Raw genomic sequence first — 20,621 nt, 5'->3', positions numbered from 1 at the left:
TTTGAGAGGAATGAAGAATTGATTTTTTTTTTCTTTTAGAAATTTTGGGATTTCTTTAATCAAAATGACACCAGTGACCCAGCCAGGGATACGTGCGTGATCCTTACAGTAGAAGGACGAACGTTTCCAGTGGATATCTTTTATCTACAAAGGTTTGATGATCCTTGCATTTTTTTTTTTTTTTTTAGCTGCCTGTAACAAGTAGCTACTTATTTTTTTTTTTTAATTTTTATTTATTTATATTTATTTTTGGCAGTGTTGGGACTTCGTTTCTGTGCAAGGGCTTTCTCTAGTTGTGGCAAGCGGGGGCCACTCTTCATCGCGGTGCACGGGCCTCTCACTGTCGGGGCCTCTCTTGTTGCGGAGCACAAGCTCCAGACGCGCAGGCTCAGTAGTTGTGGCTCACGGGCCTAGCTGCTCCGTGGCATGTGGGATCTTCCCAGACCAGGGCTCGAACCCGTGTCCCCTGCATTGGCAGGCAGATTCTCAACCGCTGCGCCACCAGGGAAGCCCGATCCTTGCATTTTTAATGAGGGCGATTAGAAAACTAGGCCTGTTCTGTGGGATGAGAAGCAGTTGCATCTGCTTGCGGCTCTGAGGGCGATGTGCCAGACTGCTGAGGAGGGGTGGGCGTGTTTTGCACCCCCATCATCGACAGGGTGTTCTGGAACCCTGCTCAGTATCACTGCTGGATTTAGTTTAAACTCTCCATACTGATGTGCAGGTTTCTATGACTCTGTGGTCCGTGGGCTCAGCTGGAAAGAGCAAAATGGTAACAGTGTCACAGGGAGGAGGGTTCTATAGTTGTCAGAACTGGGCTTTACTAGGCTGTCTGTCAGCTTGGGCAGTATTAGTGATTTGAATCATTTGGTTCTCAGCTCTTTACATCTTAGCAAGAAGGCCTGGTTGACATTTTCGGGAGGAGCCTCCTTGGACAGGAAGGAGTCATCCTAATTCCTGCCCCTACTCACTGGACAGACAAAGACCAGGAGCCTGGGCCAGTGGCAGATGAATGCAGAGAGTTGTGGGCTTGACTTCTGAGTGATTCTAGAGGGACAGGACACCCATTAGCTCCTGTCAGACATGCTGCCAGTGGTCAGGAGGGGAAATAGAGTGTGGAATTCAGCACTGGGACCATAGATCCAGTTTCCCTGGCCAGGCATCCTTGCATGCTAAAGATAGGACATCTATTTGCATGGGTTTATTGCTTTTATGTCTCTGCAAATAAAGCCAACAATCATAGTTTACATGTAATTACGGATTGTTTTTGAATGCCGCATTTAAAAAGAGAAAAAAAAGAATGAATGTTTTTTTTATCAATAATTATTCATATACTGATTACCTGCTGGGCAGGCCCAAACTTAACTTTCACGAGGCTTCGCTGCCAGATTACTAGGGTAATTGATCTATAATTAATGAGCATATTCTAGTGATGAATTTATCTCACACATCTTTTCAGTCCTGTTCCAGATTATATCAAATCAACTGTAGAAACTGTGATGAAAATTCACCAGACAGAGGGAGATGGAGACATATTAGCATTTCTCACTGGCCAGGTAATTCCATCGGACCTTTTCTCTGTGGTGAACAGACACGTTAAGGCAGCACCAAAATTTATACAGAGGGCTGTTACTTTACTTAGCCACTGATTTCATGTTTTATTGTATTTTGGTGGTTACTTGATTGCATAAAAAATTGTTTGATGTCATTCATCTATTAACTCAATTGCCAGAGAGTCATTAGTTCCTGCCTATTCTGTCTGCAGAGGGTTAAATGTATTTCCACTGTCAAACGTTTTCCGTGGTTCAGTGATCTTTTCTAGGGAAAGCTTATAGTGATTTTGTATGCCACAACTTGTCCATATGTATGCCACGCTGTTTGCCACAGAGCATAAAAAAAAAAACTCAGTGAAAGTCATAGTTTTGGTGTATCAGGAATTCTTCTATTGACCGCAGATAGTGTAGATTTCAGTGATTAACCTGACAGTTGCAAATTTTCGCCCCCATCGGCACCATTGTTCGGTAGCATTTGATTAAATACCACCCCAGCATGGAACGTGATGGCTCTGACAGTCATGAATCTGACCACGTTTAAAATCCTCATCCCAACTTTCATTTTCTTGCAGTATGATAAAATGACATGCTTCAAATTGATCTCATTTTCTTTGGTTCCTGGTTCGATGATTTTAGGAAGAGGTAGAAACTGTTGTGTCTATGCTGATAGAGCAGGCTCGAGCACTGGGTCGGACCGGGATGAAGAGGCACCTCCGGGTTCTCCCCATGTATGCGGGACTGCCTTCCTTTGAGCAAATGAAAGTGTTTGAAAGGGTGTCACGCACTGTCAGAAAGGTGAGTCTAACCCGAGGACCAAGGACTATAATCACGTTGGTGCTCCTTTGCTATCCACTAGAAAGATTTATTTTATTTTATTAAAAAAATTTTTTTTTATGGAAGTAGAGTTGATGTACAATGTTGTGCCAGTCTCTGCTGTACAGCACAGTGACTCAGCCACACACATACATACACATTCTTTTCCATTATGGTTTATCCCAGGAGACTGGACATAGTTCCCTGTGCTATGCATTAGGACCTTGTTGTTTATCCCTTCTAAATGTAATAGTTTGTGTCTACCAACCCCAAACTCCCAGTCCATCCCTCTCCCTCCCCCCACCCCCTTGGCAACCACAAGTCTGTTCTCTATGTCTGTGAGTCTGTTTCTGTTTTGTAGATAGGTTCATTTGTGCCATATTTTAGATTCCACATATAAGTGATATCATACGGTATTTGTCTTTCTCTTTCTGACTGACTTCACTTAGTATGATAATCTCTAGTTGCATCCATGTTGCTGCAAATGGCATTATTTCACTCTTTTTTATGGCTGAGTAGTATTCCATTGTATATATGTACCACATCTTCTTTATCCATTCATCTGTCGATGGACATTTAGGTTGTTTCCATGTTTTGGCTGTTGTGAACAGTGCTGCTATGAACATAAGGGTGCATGTATCTTTTTGAATTACAGTTTTGTCCGGGTATATGGAAAGATTTATTTTAAATTGAAGTAAAACTTGCTAAATAGGAAGGTCTCTTTAAGAACTTAAAGTCCATGTTTCTGTGCAGCAGATCTAAAAGTGCACAATAAATAATGTGTTGCAAAGATATCTAAACCTGCCGCACAGAAGGTTTAGTAATTATCAGAGTAGGTGACTTCTCTTTGCTTCTCTTTTTCCTGCCTAATCTTTCCCCGTCACGCGATACCGCCTTGGTTTAAAGGACTGTCTTGGTGGATCGTGCTCAGTCAAGAACACTAGATTAGTTCCTACAAAATGGTTTCTAAACCATTTGTTTGAAGCATCAGTTTGCCTGTAGAGCCAAGTTTGAGTCAGTTAATTCAAGGTGTGGCTTAAACATCCTTGGCCTTGAAATTGGGGTGGGGAAGGGCGTGGTGAGAAGCATCGGTTTAAAGGAGCCAGCAGGCAGCCAGTCTGCTTCCTTTTCATCGCCTCCCTGGGCCTTGCTCTGTTTTCCCTTCCGTCAGTTGAGGAAGGTACAGAACTGGCCCAAAGTCAGCTTAGAGTAGCTATTTATCAGCAGGTGGCAGAGAACACAGTAGGTGAGGGATGACAGGTCTGAGGATCCCCTCCCAAATTCAGGCCACTTGCAAGAGGGCGCCCTGCATCTGGCCATTGGGACAGAGCAGCTCAAGTCTGTCCAGTCAAACGTGACCAACTAGTCAGGAGGCCTGGGTTACCGTGTGCCCTGGGATGAGTTACTCAACCCTGAGGCCCAGTTTTCTCAGCTGTAAAGCATGAATAACAGTAACTTTTAGATAGATGGTTTTATAGCATAAAATCCTGACTCTAGTACGTAAAAATGGCAGGAAGATTTTTTTATAAAATGATCGATGTAAAAGTGCCCGAAAAAAGTTCTAAGTGCTATCTGTACATGTCTCCTGCTGCTTCACACCTTCCGGGTGCAGCGCCCAGTGCCCTTAGAATAAAATGCAAACCCCTCACGTGGCCCAGAGACTGTGCATGATCTGGTCCCCGCCTCCCTCCTAAGCACGTCTTGTATTTATTTACTCTGGTCTCTGGCTGCATTGGCTGTTTCTGCTTCCTCTGCCTGGATCCCTGTAGGGCTGGCTGCTGCTTATTACTCAGGTCTCAGCCCCAAATCATCTTTTAGAGAGGCTTTCCCTGGCCGTCTAACCTGCAGTAGCACACTCCATTATTATAATATTATAATATGTGATGTATACATTGAATGCTACATAATATTAGAGTAGTACCCTGTTGCATTTTCCTCCCAGTCACTCTCTTGTTTATGTTCATTATTTCTCTACCCAAACACTCATACTGGAATGTAGACTCTTGTCCATCATACATTCCTGGCAGCTTGAAGAGTGCCTGGCAACGTGCAGACCCTCAGAAAGCAGTTAGAATGTGAGTGAGCAAACGACCAGACATGTACAAGGTGGTGATTTACTTAAGTTGTACAAAAGGTAAAAACTGACATTTGTTGAATGTTACTCTGGGCCAAGTACTCCAGGTACCAGGCTGTAATCACTTCCTGTATATTTCACATTCAATCCCCTTAAGAACCCCGGGAGAGGGTAAATATTATTATGGAGACAAGGAAACATGCTCAGGAGGTTAAGTAATTTGTTCAAGGTCCCACACTTAGGGAGAATTCAAACCCAGGGCACCCTGACCCCAAAACTCATCATGCTCTCTCCAGGATACCAAACTGCCTCTCACAGGTTCTGCACTGTCAGAAATATCTTAAAATCTTTTAGGATTTTGATTAGTTTATTCAGAGTGAAAAGAACCAAATAACTTTTATCCTTACTCTCCTTCCTGTGGGGGGCCTAGGTGATAGTGGCCACCAATGTAGCAGAAACCTCCATCACAATCAGCGGAATTGTGTACGTGATTGACTGTGGCTTTGTGAAACTCCGAGCCTACAACCCCAGGACAGCTATTGAGTGCTTGGTGGTGGTCCCAGTGTCCCAGGCATCAGCCAGCCAGCGAGCAGGACGTGGTGGCCGCAGCCGCTCAGGAAAATGTTACCGCCTTTATACAGGTAAGTTTGGCTTTTTTTTAAAAGGGTTTTGACTTTCTAATACTCAGCCTGGGCATCAGAGAATATTACAGATATCTACCTTAATAGGCAGAACTTAACATAAGATCCAGACTTCCCTCACAAGGCCCTCGGTAACCTGGCCTCTACCGCCTTCCTCACTCCAAATGTGGCACTTCTTTGCTACTGCACCCTGCTGGCCAAAGCTGGACCACGAATCACCGGTTATTTGACATCTCCTTTCTAACCTAATGTCTGTGCCTCAGCCTCTCTGTAGCCATGTGACGTGTAGCTTGGGCCCTGCGGCTCAGGTCCTGTCTTTCTTACCTTTCCCTTAGCTTCGTGTGCCATTTTCTTGTTCTGGGATCCTTGAATCCTGTGGGTCCTTGCATTGGGTTCCATCTTTTTTTTTTAATGTTTATTTATTTATTTTCTTATTAGTCATCCATTTTATACACATCAGTGTATACATGTCAGTCCCAATCTCCCAGTTCATCCCACCACCACCACCCCCCCCGCCGCTGGGTTCCATCTTTACCTCTGGTTCAGAGCATCTTTGCAGAGCTAAACTGGCAGGATGTCTCCTGAGACTCATTGATAGAAAGCAATTAGTTGGTCAACTCCTGCTCTGTGCCATGCACCATGCTAGGCTCTGAGGGAGCAAAATGAAATGACAATAAAGACTGTCCCAGCTCTTAAGGAGCTTTCTCTCCAGCTAGATGACAGACTTACCTACAGAAAATGATGTCCCCAGAGCTGCTCTTTCCTTCTTTGTACTTCTCTTTTGTGGGCGATGGTATCAAGGTTTCTCTCAATTGTCCAGACTTAATTTTCAAATCATTTTTCATTCCCTCCTCTGTCCAATATCCATCTGCCATCATGTACCAGATCCGGGGGGTTTTACCACTTATCTCTTCTTTGCTTTCCAGTTACCGTCATCCTTGTTCAGTCCTTGACATCATTTATTCTTTTAGCAAATGTTTACAGAGCACCTGCTCTGTGCCATGCATGGAGACAAGGCTTGGAAATCTAGGGCCAGGTGAGACATGGTCTGTGGCCACGTGGCTGACAGCTTGGTGGTGGAGACAGGCTCAGGAACAGATCAGCATATTATGGTGTGATAGGGTCACCTTAATGGAGTGAGCCTTGGAAGCAGAGAGCAGGGAGTTATCCCGTTGGAGAGGGCTCCACAGTCGGTAATTGAGCCCAATCATATTGGCAGCCCAGTAGTTAATCCAGGTGAAGGGATAGCAGTGGAGTTTAGATTCCAGCACACCAGGCAGAGGGAGTGGAATGTACCAGTACTTGGAGGGGAGGAAAGGGGTAAGGGGGATTCATGGGAGAGAGGGGGAAGGCAGAGCCTGAAACCAGAGAGGTGAGGGTCTTCTACTGAAGGTGCTAAGAAGGAATGACGGAAGTGCAAAGAGGAGAACCAGGGCTAAAAGACGAACTGAAATACGGGGAGGACGAAGTTTTAAGAAAACAAACATACAAACAAAAACTTTATTAAGGTGAAGTTTACATAACACGAAATTAACCATTTTAACTTGAACAGTTCAGTGGCATTTATTATGGTTCACAGTGTGCAACCACCACCTTTATCTGGTTTCAAAACAGTGTCATCACTCCAAAGTAAAACTCCTAACCCATTAAGCGGTTTTTCCTCCATTTCTCCCTGCCCCCAGCCGCTGACAACCACCAACCAACAGTCTTTGTTCTGTCTTTCTGGATTGACAGTCGGCCCTCTGTATCTGCAGATTCAACCAACTACAGATTGAAAATATTTGGGAAGAAAATCCCAGAAAGTTCCAGAAAGCAAAACTTGAATTTGCCTGCACACCAGCAACTGTTTACATAGCGTTTACATTGTATTAGGTACTATAAGTCATCTAGAGATGATTTAAAGTATTCAGGAGGATGTGTGTAGGTTATATGCAAATACCGTGCCATTTTATATAAGGGACTTGAGCATCCTCAGATTTTGGTGTCTGCAGCGGGGAAGAGGGGTGTCCTGGAACCAATCTCCTGTGGATACCAAGGGAAGACTGTATCTGTTTTGGATATTTCATATAAATTAAATCATATAATATGATGTTTTGTGTCTGGTTTCTTTCATTCAGCGTAATGTTTTCCAGGTTCATTTACATTGTATTAGTACTTCATTACTTTTTGTGGCTGAATAATATTCTATTGTATGGATGTACCACAATTTGTTTATTCATTAGTTGATGGTTGTTTCCACCTTTTGGCTATTGTGGATAGTGCTGCTATGAACAAGCATGTATGTGTACTTGTTTGAGTACCTGTTTTTAATTCCTTTGGGTATACACCTAGGAGTGAGTGGAATTGCAGGGTCATATGGTAATTCTTTGTTTAACTTGAGGAACTCAAGTTACTTTTAAAGAGGAAATGGCCAGCATTATCTCATGCTCCAAAGAAATCAAACAGTAGACTGTGGACTAAAGATTGGCAAGTGGATTTGGTTAAAAGGTCACTGGAGCCCTTAGCATGAGCAGTTTTAGTGGAGGTGAGGTTGAGGAGAGGCCACGTAATGGGCTATGTTAGATCCAGCCTCTAGGTTTTCTCCACTAGCCTGCTTCCAGAAAATGCAGCTCTGAGCAGGGTGCTACCTGCTCAGACCCTTAACAGTTTCCCAGGGCCTTACGGGACTACTTCTAGCTTGTCTTCTCCTGTTGTCCACCAGCACCCACCTACACTGCATCCCTGCTGAGCTGCACTCTTCTTGGACATACCTTCTGTTTTCCCACATCCACCTCTCAAACCTTTGATACCTTTCCATGGGCTGTTTCCTCTGCCCAGCAGATCCTCCTTATCCTTGAAATCCTCTCTCACGTGTCAGTGCCCTCAAATGCCTTCTCCCACCAGCTGTCCTTCCTTCTTCCCTCTGCCTCCATTTCTCTTTGGGGGGACCCCTCACTGGGACCTAGCCTGTTCCTCATCTTGGTCCCAGGCCCCTTTGAATCACTGAAACTTCTCAAGAGCCATTGGCCTACAGCTCCTGCAGCTCTTGGCCCAATGCCTTGTGTACTTGAGTTCTCAGTAGAGTTTAATTGAGCGTCATTGAACCCTTAGGAAGCACCTACATCCCGTGAGCGTCTTCTCAGCAGGATCGTCCTCTTATCTGATAACTTTGTTTCTGCCTTGGTCAGCAGTGTGCTTGGCAAATGTGGTTATCCTACCAAAAGGCTATCCCCCAAGCACTCTTGAAACCTGAAGGGAATATCCCATTTGGAACTTCCTGCTGTTGCCTGTTACCCAGAACCTTCCAAGTAGACCCAAGCATTTGGCATTTTGTATCAGTTAGTTCACAGAGTATTTATTGTCTGTTTTCTCAAATTAAAGCTTTCTGAAGTCCTTCAGTGGTAGTGCTATTTCTTCATGACACCTTTTGTTTTGTTCTGATTTTTCTCTAGGTAACTAAAGATTTATGATCTGAATGGAAGTTGAGCCCCCTTCGTGTGAAAGAGGGTGTGCACAGTTAAAGTGTTGACTGATGTGGGAGGATTTTGTATATAATCCTCCTCTATATGATCCTTAAGCTTTGTGAATATACACAAAAAGGATTTAATCTCTTCCTACCTGTTTTTTCCCCCACCCTTTTTATCTAGCTTTTATAAAAAGGCTTCCCAGAGTCTCTTTCCTCCCTCTCCCCTCTCCTGCCCCTCCCATCTTGGCACCTCTGAACCTGGTGGTGCTTTTTCCTGTTTGAGGACGCCTTTTGTTCCTGATGGCGCATGTAAGCATTCATTAATCTGTTTGGGCCAGCATCAGATTCTGGGAGTGACGTGTGTGCCTGGCTCAATTTAGAAAGTTAGATTTGGACAAATTTTGCTCTTTATAAGCTTTGGTCATTTTTTTAATATTTTGGAGATACTTTGGTTATGTTCTGGTTATAGTTGGTGATTTATCTTGAAATTGTTCTTTGCTTTTATGTGTAGTTCTGGCCTGCTTGACTTACTCCATCCCAAGCAGAGGGAATGGGAATTGGCCACCCATAGTGATTCAGCAAATACTTGTTGCTTTGATTTAATGTTTTGCTAACAAGAAGCACATTTTATTTTATTTTATTTTTATTAATTAATTAATTTACTTTTGGCTGCATTGGGTCTTCGTTGCTGCGTGCAGGCCTTCTCTAGTTGTGGCGAACGGGGGCTACTCTTCGTTGCAGTGCGCGGGCTTCTCATTGCGGTGGCTTATCTTGTTGCGGAGCACAGGCTCTAGGCACACCAGCTTCCGTAGTTGTGGCATGCGGGCTCAGTAGTTGTGGCTCGTGGGCTCTAGAGCGCAGGCTCAGTAGCTGTGGTGCATGGGCTTAGTTGCTCCGCGGCATGTGGGATCTTCCTGGACCAGGGCTCTAACCCGTGTCCCCTGCATAGGCAGGCGGATTCTTAACCACTGCACCACCAGGGAAGTCCAAGAAGCACATTTTAAAAAGCATTCTAAAGTAAAAGGATAAACTTTTATAAAGATACATTGTTCAAATGTATTTATCTAAGGTATTTAAAAAATAGAAGGATCTTTCCTAAATAGGAAACAACTTTATATCACAATATCATATGCATCTGAGCCTAGACTCCTAGAGCCTCTCATTAAAGTTAGAGAAGGAGAACTGTTCTTTGGCATAATGATTGCATTTGATTGTGACATTTGATCCCAAACGGTTCTGATTTCTTATCCTCAGAGGAAGCCTTTGACCAGCTGCCTCAATCCACCGTTCCTGAGATGCAGCGGAGCAATCTGGCCCCCGTCATCCTGCAGCTGAAGGCGCTGGGGATCGACAACGTCCTCAGGTTCCACTTCATGTCGGTAAGTCCTGCCTTCTGTCCGTCTGGGAGGCCAGAGTGCTCCCAGGGGAGTGTCAGGACATTGATACAGAGCATGCTGCCTTTCTGGGTTTTTTCACTTAGCTCGTGTGTTGTGTGCAGGGTTCAGGGGAATACAGCCAGACAAGGCTGACACAATTCTGTTCTTGTCTGCTGGGGGAGAGAGACAAGTAAGTGGGTAATGACAGTGCCTGTGCCCGGTGCTCTGAGAGACAAAGGAAAGGCCCGCAGCCCACTTAGTCATGTCTGAGGCGAGACCTGAAACCCAAGTGGGATCTCAGCAGGTCGGGAGAGGTGGAGTTACCCAGGGCAGGAGTGTGTACACGTGTAGGCCTAGGTGCCCAAGTGTCATGACTGGGGGAGCCAAGAGGGTTCTGGTAGAGCTGCAGGGAAAGTCCTTATGGCTGATTGCATTTCTGATTATTTCCCAAGGTCAGTTTCCAGGAGTGGGCTTATTGGGTCAAAGGGCCATGGTCATTTCATAGATCCTTGATACAAGGCCGAATTCCTTTACAGGTATAAACTCTAGCAGTGCATGAATGCCTGACTCACTATACCCTTATCATGCCATGTGATTTTCTTTTAGAGTTTTGCTAATTTGATTTGGTGGGGGGGAAGGAGGAAAAATATTATCTGTATCTATCTTTTTTGATTTCTCATAAGATTAAAAAAAATTATTGGCCACTTTATATTTCTTCTGAAATATAAGAAGAAATCTACGTAATCTTATCTAACAGATAAGCCATTTATCTGTTAGAATTAGTGTTTATTAGTGATTAAGAGTCCGTTAACTATTGAACACATTAACCTTTGTCTATAGTATTTCTTGCAAACAGTTCTTCTGATTGTATTGTATTTTATTGTTTGTTTGTTTGTTTATGTGCAGCCATTCTAAGCAAAGATAGTAATATCTTTCTATCTTTACCTCTGTGATTTCTTCTGTTATTCTTGTGCCTTTGAAGCATTTCCCCATATCTAGGTCAGTTAATAAATATTCACTCATGTTTTCTTCTTGAATTTTTATGATTTGAAAACTTGCATTTTTAACTCCTTATTATATCCCAACTCTGTTGGTATATGATGTGTAACAAGGCTAGATTCCTGGATGCTAAGTCCCTAATGTAGCATGTCATGATAAACTAGGCAAATGAAAGAAGAGAATGTAACAATATCATCTGCTCTCCCAAAGAAAACATACTTATTTCTCATAAGTATGGAGAAAATACACACTTTGAATGTTGGTATATAGTACAAGAAATTATACAGAAAAGTGAACAGTATATGCAAATCAAAAGCTTATGAAAAGCTCCACATCTCAGATTAAAGGAAAACATAAGGGCAAAAAGGACAGATCAGTGTCTCAAAAACTATAGAGTTTTCAGACGTCCTTGTGAATACGTCGAATACCCACTAAAGAAAAAGCTAAAGGAAAGGGAACAGCACAAATAGTAACTAACGTTAGAACATGTTTGGCTTCTCTAGGAGAGATAAATGCAAATTGAAATAGCTGTACCACTGTACATTAATTGAATGATCAAACATAAAGAAAAATGATAAAATCCAAAGCTGACACAGTTTGGGGAAAGTGGTTTTATATTCTGTTTCAGTCCTCATGGAGGACTTTCTGACATTATTTTATGAGCTGTAGAAATGCCTGGTATTTCTTCTCAGGGAATTTTCTCCTGAAAAAAATAATTCAAAAGAAACAAAGAACTTACATGTAGGATAATGTTTATAGTATCATTTTATATTAAATTAAAAATATAATAACGAAAATTATAAACTTTCAGACAACTGAAAAATGAGGAAAAAACATATAAATTCATCTTCATATATTCCCTTCTGGTTATTTCCTCCTGAAGTTGTGTTTTTTTCACAGTTGAAATCACAGGATACATATAATTTTGTATATTTAGCAGTGATGATCACAGTAGCAAAGAACTAAAAGAACTCAATTGCCCAGTAGTAAGAAAGTTGCTTATTTCACAGTGTATGACCTTGTCAGAATAGTATGCTGTTGTCCCAGGCTATTCGCTGTGAAGTGTCCATGGGTACAAGAAACAGAGGGAACAGAAAAGCAGGCAGTGAGAAAAACAAGCTAAAATTATACACACACAGTCCTTCCAACTACATTAAAACAGTGTTTGCATATGATCCCGAATCAGATGAGGCCACAGAGAAATACTAGTAAATGTGTGTTGAGGTAAAAAAACTCGGGATGTGATTGGAGAAGGGGGCGGGTAAAGGTGTGGGTTTTTTTGATTGATGATGAATTCTAAGAGCAGAATTCATCGGGCTTGGTGATTGACTGGAAACAGGGCCAAAGATTGAAAGGAATCGAAGAGAGCCTGTCCGTTTTGTTCTGTAATTATTCAGAACCACATTCAGTGCTTGAGCTTCCATTATTCATGTAATCTCAGTGTAATAAAAGATCCCAGAGGGGTTAAGCTCCTCCATTTAGGTGCTGTGTGTATGTTGCCTCTTTGTAAAGTAGGATGTCGTGGGCACTGAGGAAAGGCTAGTGAATCAGTTACATGATTTAGTCAACAGTGACTTGTTGAATCCCCAGTGTATAGTGAATCAGGTCTAGTTCCTACCCTCATCTGTGTGTGCGTGCAGTCAGCGCAACTTTGAGAAGTACGGCTTTGTTCCTTGGCAGTCAGTGGGTGGGGTAGAGTGGAAAGAATGAGACCTGAATTCAGTCTCTGGCTTTGCCACCAACTGCCTCTAGGATCTTGTTCAAATGTCTTTTACTTTTTGTTATTCACTCTCCTCATCTGTAAAATTGAACTAAAACAGCGTGATACTTAAAATACATTTGTTGTGAATGCATTTAAGAAAAAAAAACTGCGCAGTTTGCGAAAGGACTATAATTTTATTATGTGGCTGATAGATGAAATAATTTAGAAGATGATAGTAATGATGCTTGGTACTTAGTAGACGCTCAGTAAAGGCGCGTGGAAGGAAAGAACATAGTAAGGATCCGGAGACTCAGACTGAAGGTCACAATATCAGCTTTGCTTAGCTTCAAATTTCTAGCATTCTCTTTTATTTTCAGGAATTCAAATTTAGCCTATGTCAGTTACCCCTATAGGCAGGACCTGGGGCAGGGCTGTGGGTGATGCAAAGATGAATCATCCACCAATACTGCAGTATCATGGGGCTTCTTAGAAGGCTGAGACACGAAGTAAAAATTAGAAATATTTGATGAGAGTTTAGGGAAAGCAAAGAGGTAGTTCAAGGTAAGAACCCATCGCTTCTGATGGAGGGGAGCATGAGGGAAAGCTTCAAAGGAAATGTTTAGTCAAGCTGAGATAAAAGACCAAGTAGTACTAAGGGTGCTGAGAGGGAGAGGAAGGACATTTCAAGAGTAGAAGCGTGGAGGTTGGGAAGTCTGGGGCATGTTAGAGAGAAGAGTGGATTGAGCAGGAAAGTCACATTATTATGGCTGTTACCTGATGAAGTTAACTTAGGAGGGTTTTTATGTTTTTTACAGCCCCCTCCAGCACAGTCGATGGTTCAGGCGTTGGAGTTACTCTATGCTCTGGGAGGTATGCCTGTCTCTTATTCTGTGTTTTCTTATCTGTTTATTAATATGTGATATTAGTTAGGTTGTATTCACTCTAAGGCTCTTAGTATCTTCAAGGCTGGGATTGATTCTCCCCATATGTATGATCCTCTTAGTGACACATAAGCTCATCCAAATAAGAAGGTGGGACTGTGATTAATGAGGTCCAGTCGTGACAATGAATTTATAAAGCCTGTCAGTACATCAGAAGCTATTAATAACCATCGCCACAGCTACACTTCCAAGAGACATCTGGGAGATTCTCTACCAGTATTTCACATGTTACCTCTCTGGGCCTTTTTCTCTGTCCCTCGACCCCATTCTGAAATCTGGCTCTGTGTTCTCTCCCTAACTCCCCTTCCTTCCACTACTGGAGTTCCCTGTGGAGAATTGAGTAGAATACCAGGCTGTGGTATTGTTTGGGCAAGGAAACACCATGTTATGGAGGAACTTCTATTCTCTTGTTTGAAAATGTGGTATTTACCTTAAGATAGAGGAAACTGTGGCCTGAATTTACCTCTTCAGGAAGTTTGTGTCTTTTCTGTGAATGTTGCCTCAGGTGAATGTTATATCCAGTTCAGTATTAAATTTCAGTGGAGGTTTTGTTCTTTGAGATTCTTTCTCTTTTCTTTTTTTGGTTTTCAATGTCTTTATTGAGGTATAATTCATATGCTGTATAATTTACCCATTTAAAATGTACAGTTCAGTGCTTTTTAGTATATTTACAGGGTTGTGCAACCATCACTACAAGTTTAGAACATTTAGAGCATTTTCATCACCCAAAAAAGAAAACCTGAACCCAATAGCCCTCCCTCCCCATTCCCTCTCCCCCATCCCAGCCTAAGCAACCGCTAATATACTTCCTGTCTCTATAGATTTGCCTATTCTGGACATTTTATATAAATGGAATCAAATAGTATGTGGTCTTTTGTGATTGGCTTTTTTCATTCAGCATGATGTTTTCAAGATTTATCTATGTTGTAGCAGTATTGATACTTCATTTCTTTTTATTGCTGAATAATATTCCATTGTATCGATATACCACTTATTATTCTTATCCATTTATCAGTTGATGAACATTTGGATTGTTTCCCCTTTTTGACTAATATAAATAATGCTGCTGTAAGTGTCCACATACAAGTTTTTGGTGGACCTTCTACCAGCAGTGTGTGAGGGTTCCAGTTTCTCCACGTAATGACGGGTTGCCAATGCTTGTTATTTATCTGTCTTATGTACCGTAGCCACCCTGGTGGGTATGAAGTGGTGTCTCGCCATTTTGGTTTGTATTTCCCTAATGACTGATGACGCTGAGCACTTTTTCGTATGCTTATTGGCTATTTGTGTATCTTTTTTGGAGAAATGTCTATTCAGATCCTTTGTTCATTTTTACTTGGGGTGTTGTCTTTTTATTATCGAGTTGGAGGAGTTCTTTATATATACCGGATACACGTTTCTCATCAGATCTGTGATTGTAAATATTCCTCCCATTCTGTGGGTTGGCTTTTCACTTTCTTGATGGTATTGTTGGTAATACAAAAGTTTAAAGTTTTTATGTGGTTCAGTTTATGTATTTTTTCTTTCATTGCTTGTGCTTTTGGTGTCTTACCTGAGAAATCATTTCCTAATCCTTGGGCATGAAGATCTCTCCTAGGTTTTCTTTGAAGAGTTTTTATAGTTTTAGTTCTTACATTTAGTAGGTCTGTGATCCATTTTGAGTTAATTTTTTTGTATAGGGTGAGGTAGGGGTCCATCTTCATTATATTTATGATACCTTCCTGTGAAGGAATAGCCAATTATTGATTAAAAAAATCTTCAATGATTTAAAAGGCCTTTAGGGTCTACATCACATCAGCCCTGAGTGAGCATATGCCAGAAAAGGTTTCCATCCTCTGTTCTCAAGCATGTGATAGGAACTTGAAAGCAAAGTCTCCTGGGATAATCTGAAATGTGTATGAGAGAATATCCCCTATTTAGAAGTTTTTCATTTGGACTGATTTTCCTCCAAACAGAATGAAATTTAAAATATTTTAAATGTCTTCACTGCTGTAACTAAGCTGGAAGAGGAAGAGGGAAACACCCAACTTAAATTTATTTATAAGCTGAATTATCACCTTCAAAGAGATGATTATATGGGAACAGAAGAGAAATGACCTTTTCTGTCTTGCCCTGAGGTCTGCAGCAGGTGTTTTAATGCTCCATCTTGGGACTAGTCTAAACCATAGTAAAACGAGAGTCTCTATCTTGGGAATCCACTACCTGAAAATTGGCTATTGGTAAAGAGGCAAGGAGGGATGTGAGGAATTGAAGGAGTCAGCCCAGTTCAGCAAACAGCCCAGGAGGCAATTGGGTAAACAGCTCTGGTGTTGGCACCAAAGAGAGAGCCGGGCGTGTGTTTAGACTCATAGTCATCAGCTTTGTAATTGCTCACAGATTTCTGAGAGGCCTGGGACATCTGTGGCCTCTCAGAAATTGGCCATGGAAAAAGGTCCAGGGGTGATGCAGAGAGAAGAGCAGGAGAGGTGGCAGAGAAGCAGGGGAGTGGGGTATCATGGAAGCTGGTGAAGAGTGTTTCCAGGGAGCTGTGGTCAGCAGAGTCAAAGGCTGCTGGGGACCCTACGGAAAGTGCCCTTTGTGTTTGGCACTGTCTGGTTGTCAGTCCCTTGGAAAGAGCAGTCTCTGGGGAGGGTTGGGAGCAGGAGGAGGCTGTGAGGCCATCTCCTTATAATTAAGTCCTCGCATGGAGGCCATCAGAAGTATCAGTTTTTCAGAATTGAGCATTCAAGAGCACTGAGGAAACCTTTTCTTCTTTTATTGTAGCAGCACTCTGGGTCAGGTTGAGGTCGGATACCTTTGTTTAGCATACATCATCTTTTATTCTCCCAACAACTGTACATCCTCCAGCACCATGGTACATGCCTTCTGCTTTTTGTTGCTGTTCTTACGGCAGGGCTGGACAAAGACTGTCGCCTCACTGAGCCGCTTGGCATGAGAATAGCAGAGTTTCCTTTGAATCCCATGTTTGCAAAAATGCTGCTTGAATCAGGTAGGTGGAGACCAACAGTCCTCACTGATTTTATTTTGTCTGGGAGTTGTTTCCCAAATTCTGTGCACCCTGGGGAAGAGAGCACAATACATTTTGAGCAGTGAAGGAGCTTTCATCTAAGGTTTGGGGCATGGGGCTAACTTGTGATTCAAGGTCAGTCGTCATTAATTCAGTAAACACTTTTGTTTGTTTCCTGTGGGTCTAGTACTGACACCTGATTTTTTTTTTTAACAGGGATTTTTAAAAATTTGTGGTATAACATACAGAACATAAAATTTACCATGTTAATCATTTTTGAATGTACAGTTCTGTAGCATTAAGTACATTCACGTTGTCGTTCAACCACCACCACCATCTGTCTCTGGAACTTCTTCATTTTTTTCAAACTGGAGCTCTGTACCCATTGAGCACTAACTCCTCATTCTGTCCTCCCCCAGCTCCTGCAGCCACCATTCTGCCTTCTGTTTCTATGAAATTTGACTGTTCTAGGAACCTCATAGAAGGAGAATCATACAATATTTGTCCTTTTGTGACTGACTTTTTCACTTGGTATAATAATGTCTTCAAGGTTCATTTACGCGGTAGCATGTGTCAGCATTTCTTTTTAAAGGCTGAACAATATTCCATTGTATGGATAGACCATTCCTCTGTTGGTGGACACTCAGGGAGCCGCCACCTTTTGACTATTGTGAATAATGCTGCTGTGAACATGGGTGTGCAAGTATGTGTTTGAGTCCCTGCTTTCACTTCTTTGAGGTGTACACTTAGAGTGGAATTGCTGGATCATCTGATAATTCTATGTTTAGTTTTTTGAGGAATCACCGCACCGTCTTCCACAGTGGCTGCACCATGTTGTATTCCCACCACCAATGCACAAGGGTCCCAGCTTCTCTGGCACCTTCAGATTTTTGTGAGAATATGAGTTAAGGGATAAAAGTGTATAACCTGGAGATCTTCTAATACTTAGAAATCAAAATCATCTAGTAGAGCAGGGGTCCCCAGCCCCCGGGCCGCGGACTGGTACCCGTCTGAGGCCATTAGGAACCGGGCCGCACAGGAGGAGGTGAGCGGCGGGCAAGCGAGCGAAGCTTCATCTGCCGCTGCCCATCGCTCGCGTTCCCGCCTGAGCCATCCCATCCCCCTCCCCGGTCCGTGGAAAATTGTCTTCCATGAAACTTGTCCCTGGTGCCAAAAAGGTTGGGGACCGCTGCTCTAGAGACTATGGTTTGTCACACACTTCCCTGTGCTCCCCACCCCCCCAGTAGCCTAGAGAAGGGAAATACTCATTGTTTCTTGCTTTTGTCTAACTTTATATTCACTGGCAATAGACGAAGCTGTATGTCAGACTAAGCGTGGTGAAAGTTAGCTGTAATTGTGTTTTGGAGTAACCAGGCTTACACTGAGAAGCAGGATTCTAAGCCTGGGCCTGGGGAAGTAGGTCACTCACGAGGCCAGAAGCTGTGGGGAGCATGCGGTGCCATTCGCGCTCTCTGTCTGATGCCCCGGGGGGCTGATTGCCGCAGACTCCGTGTCCAGGTGGCAGCAGCTGCAGCCCACAGCGTGCTTCCCTGGTCTAGTGATGCCTCGGGCTTGCCGGGTGAAATGAGCCCTGCCGAGAGGGAGGCCGCCTCGTAGAAGGGTGCGGGAGCCGAGGGACAGCACGAGGGACACAGCAGCCCCCGTATGCCCTGCCCCGTCTCCCTCTCAGGCTTTGTGCCAGGATTCTAGGTGTCCACGTTGAGTAGGGAGCAGGTGTGGAGCTGACCTGCCCTAGTGATGGGGCCAAGCTGGCCCCCATTGAGCCTCACGGCAGAGTCCCTCGGTGTGGCCACCGCGGAGTGGGGTCCTTCCAGGCCTCCTTCCATCTGGACCATGTATAAGACATCCCATTTGGCAGGGTGAGGTGTTTATATGTTACAAGCTTTAAAAATCAAGCTACATGTAAATAGATGATCTTAGTTTACAATGTGCTGTAAGGAAAATGTCAGGAAACGTCTTTTACTTCTCACTGACACATCGTATGTTTGAAATCAAAGATGCTTTTTGGTTTATAGGAAATTTCGGCTGTTCTCAGGAAATTCTAAGCATTGCCGCCATGATGCAGATCCAGAATGTCTTTGTGGTCCCTTCAAACCAGAAGTCTCAGGCCGTAAGTCCGACTGTTCATATGAGTCTCGCTCACTTTGGGCTTTCTTCTGTTAAAACTGCCCAGGAACTGCTGGTGACAGAGCAGCTTATGTTTTGAGGGTTAACTGTGTGCCTGACCTTGTGCCAAACATTTTACGTGCGTCATGTCATTTTATCTTCACCGTGGACCTGGGAGGGAGGTACTACTATCATCAGTTTTAGAGATGGAGGCACAGAGAAGTTAGGTAACTTATGCATGGTTGCACAGCCAGAATTGATGGAGTTGCCTTTCACAGTCCGAAGCCCCAAATCTTAACCATTGTCCTACTGACTTCCTAAGGGAAGTTTTTTTTTTTTTTTAAAGGCTGCTCTGAGAGCAACCTTGGTGGGCACGTTAGTGACATAACGAGTCAGTGCCGGGGCACAGCAGGCTGGGCAAGTCAAGCTGCTGACAGGGCCCTCCCAAAGGCCCAGGCATCTGTGACAACTAGAAGGGTGAACGCTGGAAAGACTGTGAAGGAGAAATTACACTATTGAAGAGCACCGGGGAAGTGAGGCGTCCTGATGGAGGGAGGCCCAAGATGAGCTCAGAGCCGGTTCCTGCTGGAAGAGTCGAGAAGCAGAGGGCTGAATGTAGCAGGGAGGAGAGAAACTTCCTTATGGACCGTTACCATCTTCCCTGACAGTTGCATAGCTGCAGGTTACGAAGTTTTCATGCCTGGATGGGTCTGTTGTTTGTTTGCTTTTCTATTAGCCTTTTTAACAATCCTACCTCAGGACAGGCAAATTCATTTTCAAGACGAGGAAAGTGAAGTTCTAAGCACTGTGTCTAAAATTGCAACATATACCCCTCCCGTCTCCATCCCCTGCCCCTGCTTTATTTCTCTCCTCTAGCTGTTCTTACCACCTACCATACTATATATTTTGCTTATTTATCTTGTTTGTTATTTTTCTCCCACCACTGTTGTATTCACGGTTATATCCCAAATGCATAGAACAGTGCCTGGCCTATAGTAGGTGCTCAGGAAATATCTGTTATTGAATGAATGGAAGGACGGAAGGAAGGTGAATTATGTGGTATTTGATACAAGGAGCAAATTCTGAAGTCAATAAGTGTATTTGTGTACTTGTATATATATTGGAGACGCTGTTCCTTGAACCCATGGGAGCAGATGGCATTGCCCAGGATCTCACAGGAAGAAAAACTTAGGGTCTGAAAGGATTGCGCAGCTAGTGGTGGCTTACGAATATAGAGTGTCTTCCATGCTCCAGACAGCCGGCCCCTTGCCCTTCTGGAGCTTACCTTCTATCAGGGGCTGGGAGGAGTTCTTCTGAAAGAGAAGATATTGACTGGATAGAGGAGGAGAGGGACAAGAGCACTAATATTTATCTGACATCTGTGCCGGGTACTTTATGGTGGATTGTCTTAATCCCATAGCAGTCTTGATACACAAATTTAATATTCCAATTTTCTAGATAAGGAAATTCAGGCTGAGAAAGGTTAAGTGACCAATCTGAGGTCTTTCAGGAAACGGCAGAGTCAGGATGGGTGCAAACCAGGTCTTTCTGACTCTACAAGCCATGAGCTATTCATCGTGTTATGTTGCCTCCAGGACAAGAGGCTCAGAAGAGTCAGCTTCTAAACGTTGCGTTTATTCTCTCCAGATTCGAGTGCACCGAAAATTTGCTGTGGAGGAGGGTGATCATCTTACCATGCTCAATGTGTATGAAGCGTTCATCAAGGTAAGCACAGCTGCCACTCAGAAGGCCCCCTCCACGCACCCGTCCACTGGAAGTGATCTAGGGGCGAGGATTCCAGAAGTGTAGTTTATAAAAGAATGGCCAACAGGCCTCTATTTTCCTATTAGATTATTGCCAGAACTTCTAATCCGTGGTGGTTTCTTGCTTCCCCTGCATAGCGATGTGGCCCCCAGCAGTGGGTCAGAGGCTCGGCCTTCCTT

At 43.4% G+C, this 20,621-nt stretch overlaps 1 protein-coding gene across 4 annotated transcripts in view; it reads left to right on the top strand.

Moving 5' to 3' along the window:
* Positions 1 to 20,621, top strand: part of DHX35 (DEAH-box helicase 35) — a 71,544-nt gene that overhangs the window by 36,648 nt on the left and 14,275 nt on the right. For 3 of the 4 annotated variants that reach the window (XM_059897679.1, XM_059897678.1, XM_059897677.1), the window contains 9 exons: positions 40 to 152; positions 1,460 to 1,556; positions 2,190 to 2,348; positions 4,871 to 5,081; positions 9,781 to 9,905; positions 13,419 to 13,473; positions 16,438 to 16,533; positions 18,588 to 18,682; positions 20,326 to 20,403. In XM_059897679.1, the coding sequence (XP_059753662.1) occupies positions 40 to 152; positions 1,460 to 1,556; positions 2,190 to 2,348; positions 4,871 to 5,081; positions 9,781 to 9,905; positions 13,419 to 13,473; positions 16,438 to 16,533; positions 18,588 to 18,682; positions 20,326 to 20,403 (1,029 nt within the window). The remainder of the gene's footprint in view (positions 1 to 39; positions 153 to 1,459; positions 1,557 to 2,189; positions 2,349 to 4,870; positions 5,082 to 9,780; positions 9,906 to 13,418; positions 13,474 to 16,437; positions 16,534 to 18,587; positions 18,683 to 20,325; positions 20,404 to 20,621) is intronic. The other variant, XM_059897680.1, reaches the window with a different exon arrangement.

Source organism: Balaenoptera ricei, chromosome 15 (genome assembly GCF_028023285.1).
Source record: "Balaenoptera ricei isolate mBalRic1 chromosome 15, mBalRic1.hap2, whole genome shotgun sequence".
Lineage (NCBI taxonomy): Eukaryota > Metazoa > Chordata > Mammalia > Artiodactyla > Balaenopteridae > Balaenoptera > Balaenoptera ricei.
This window is presented reverse-complemented; position numbering and strand designations above follow the sequence as displayed.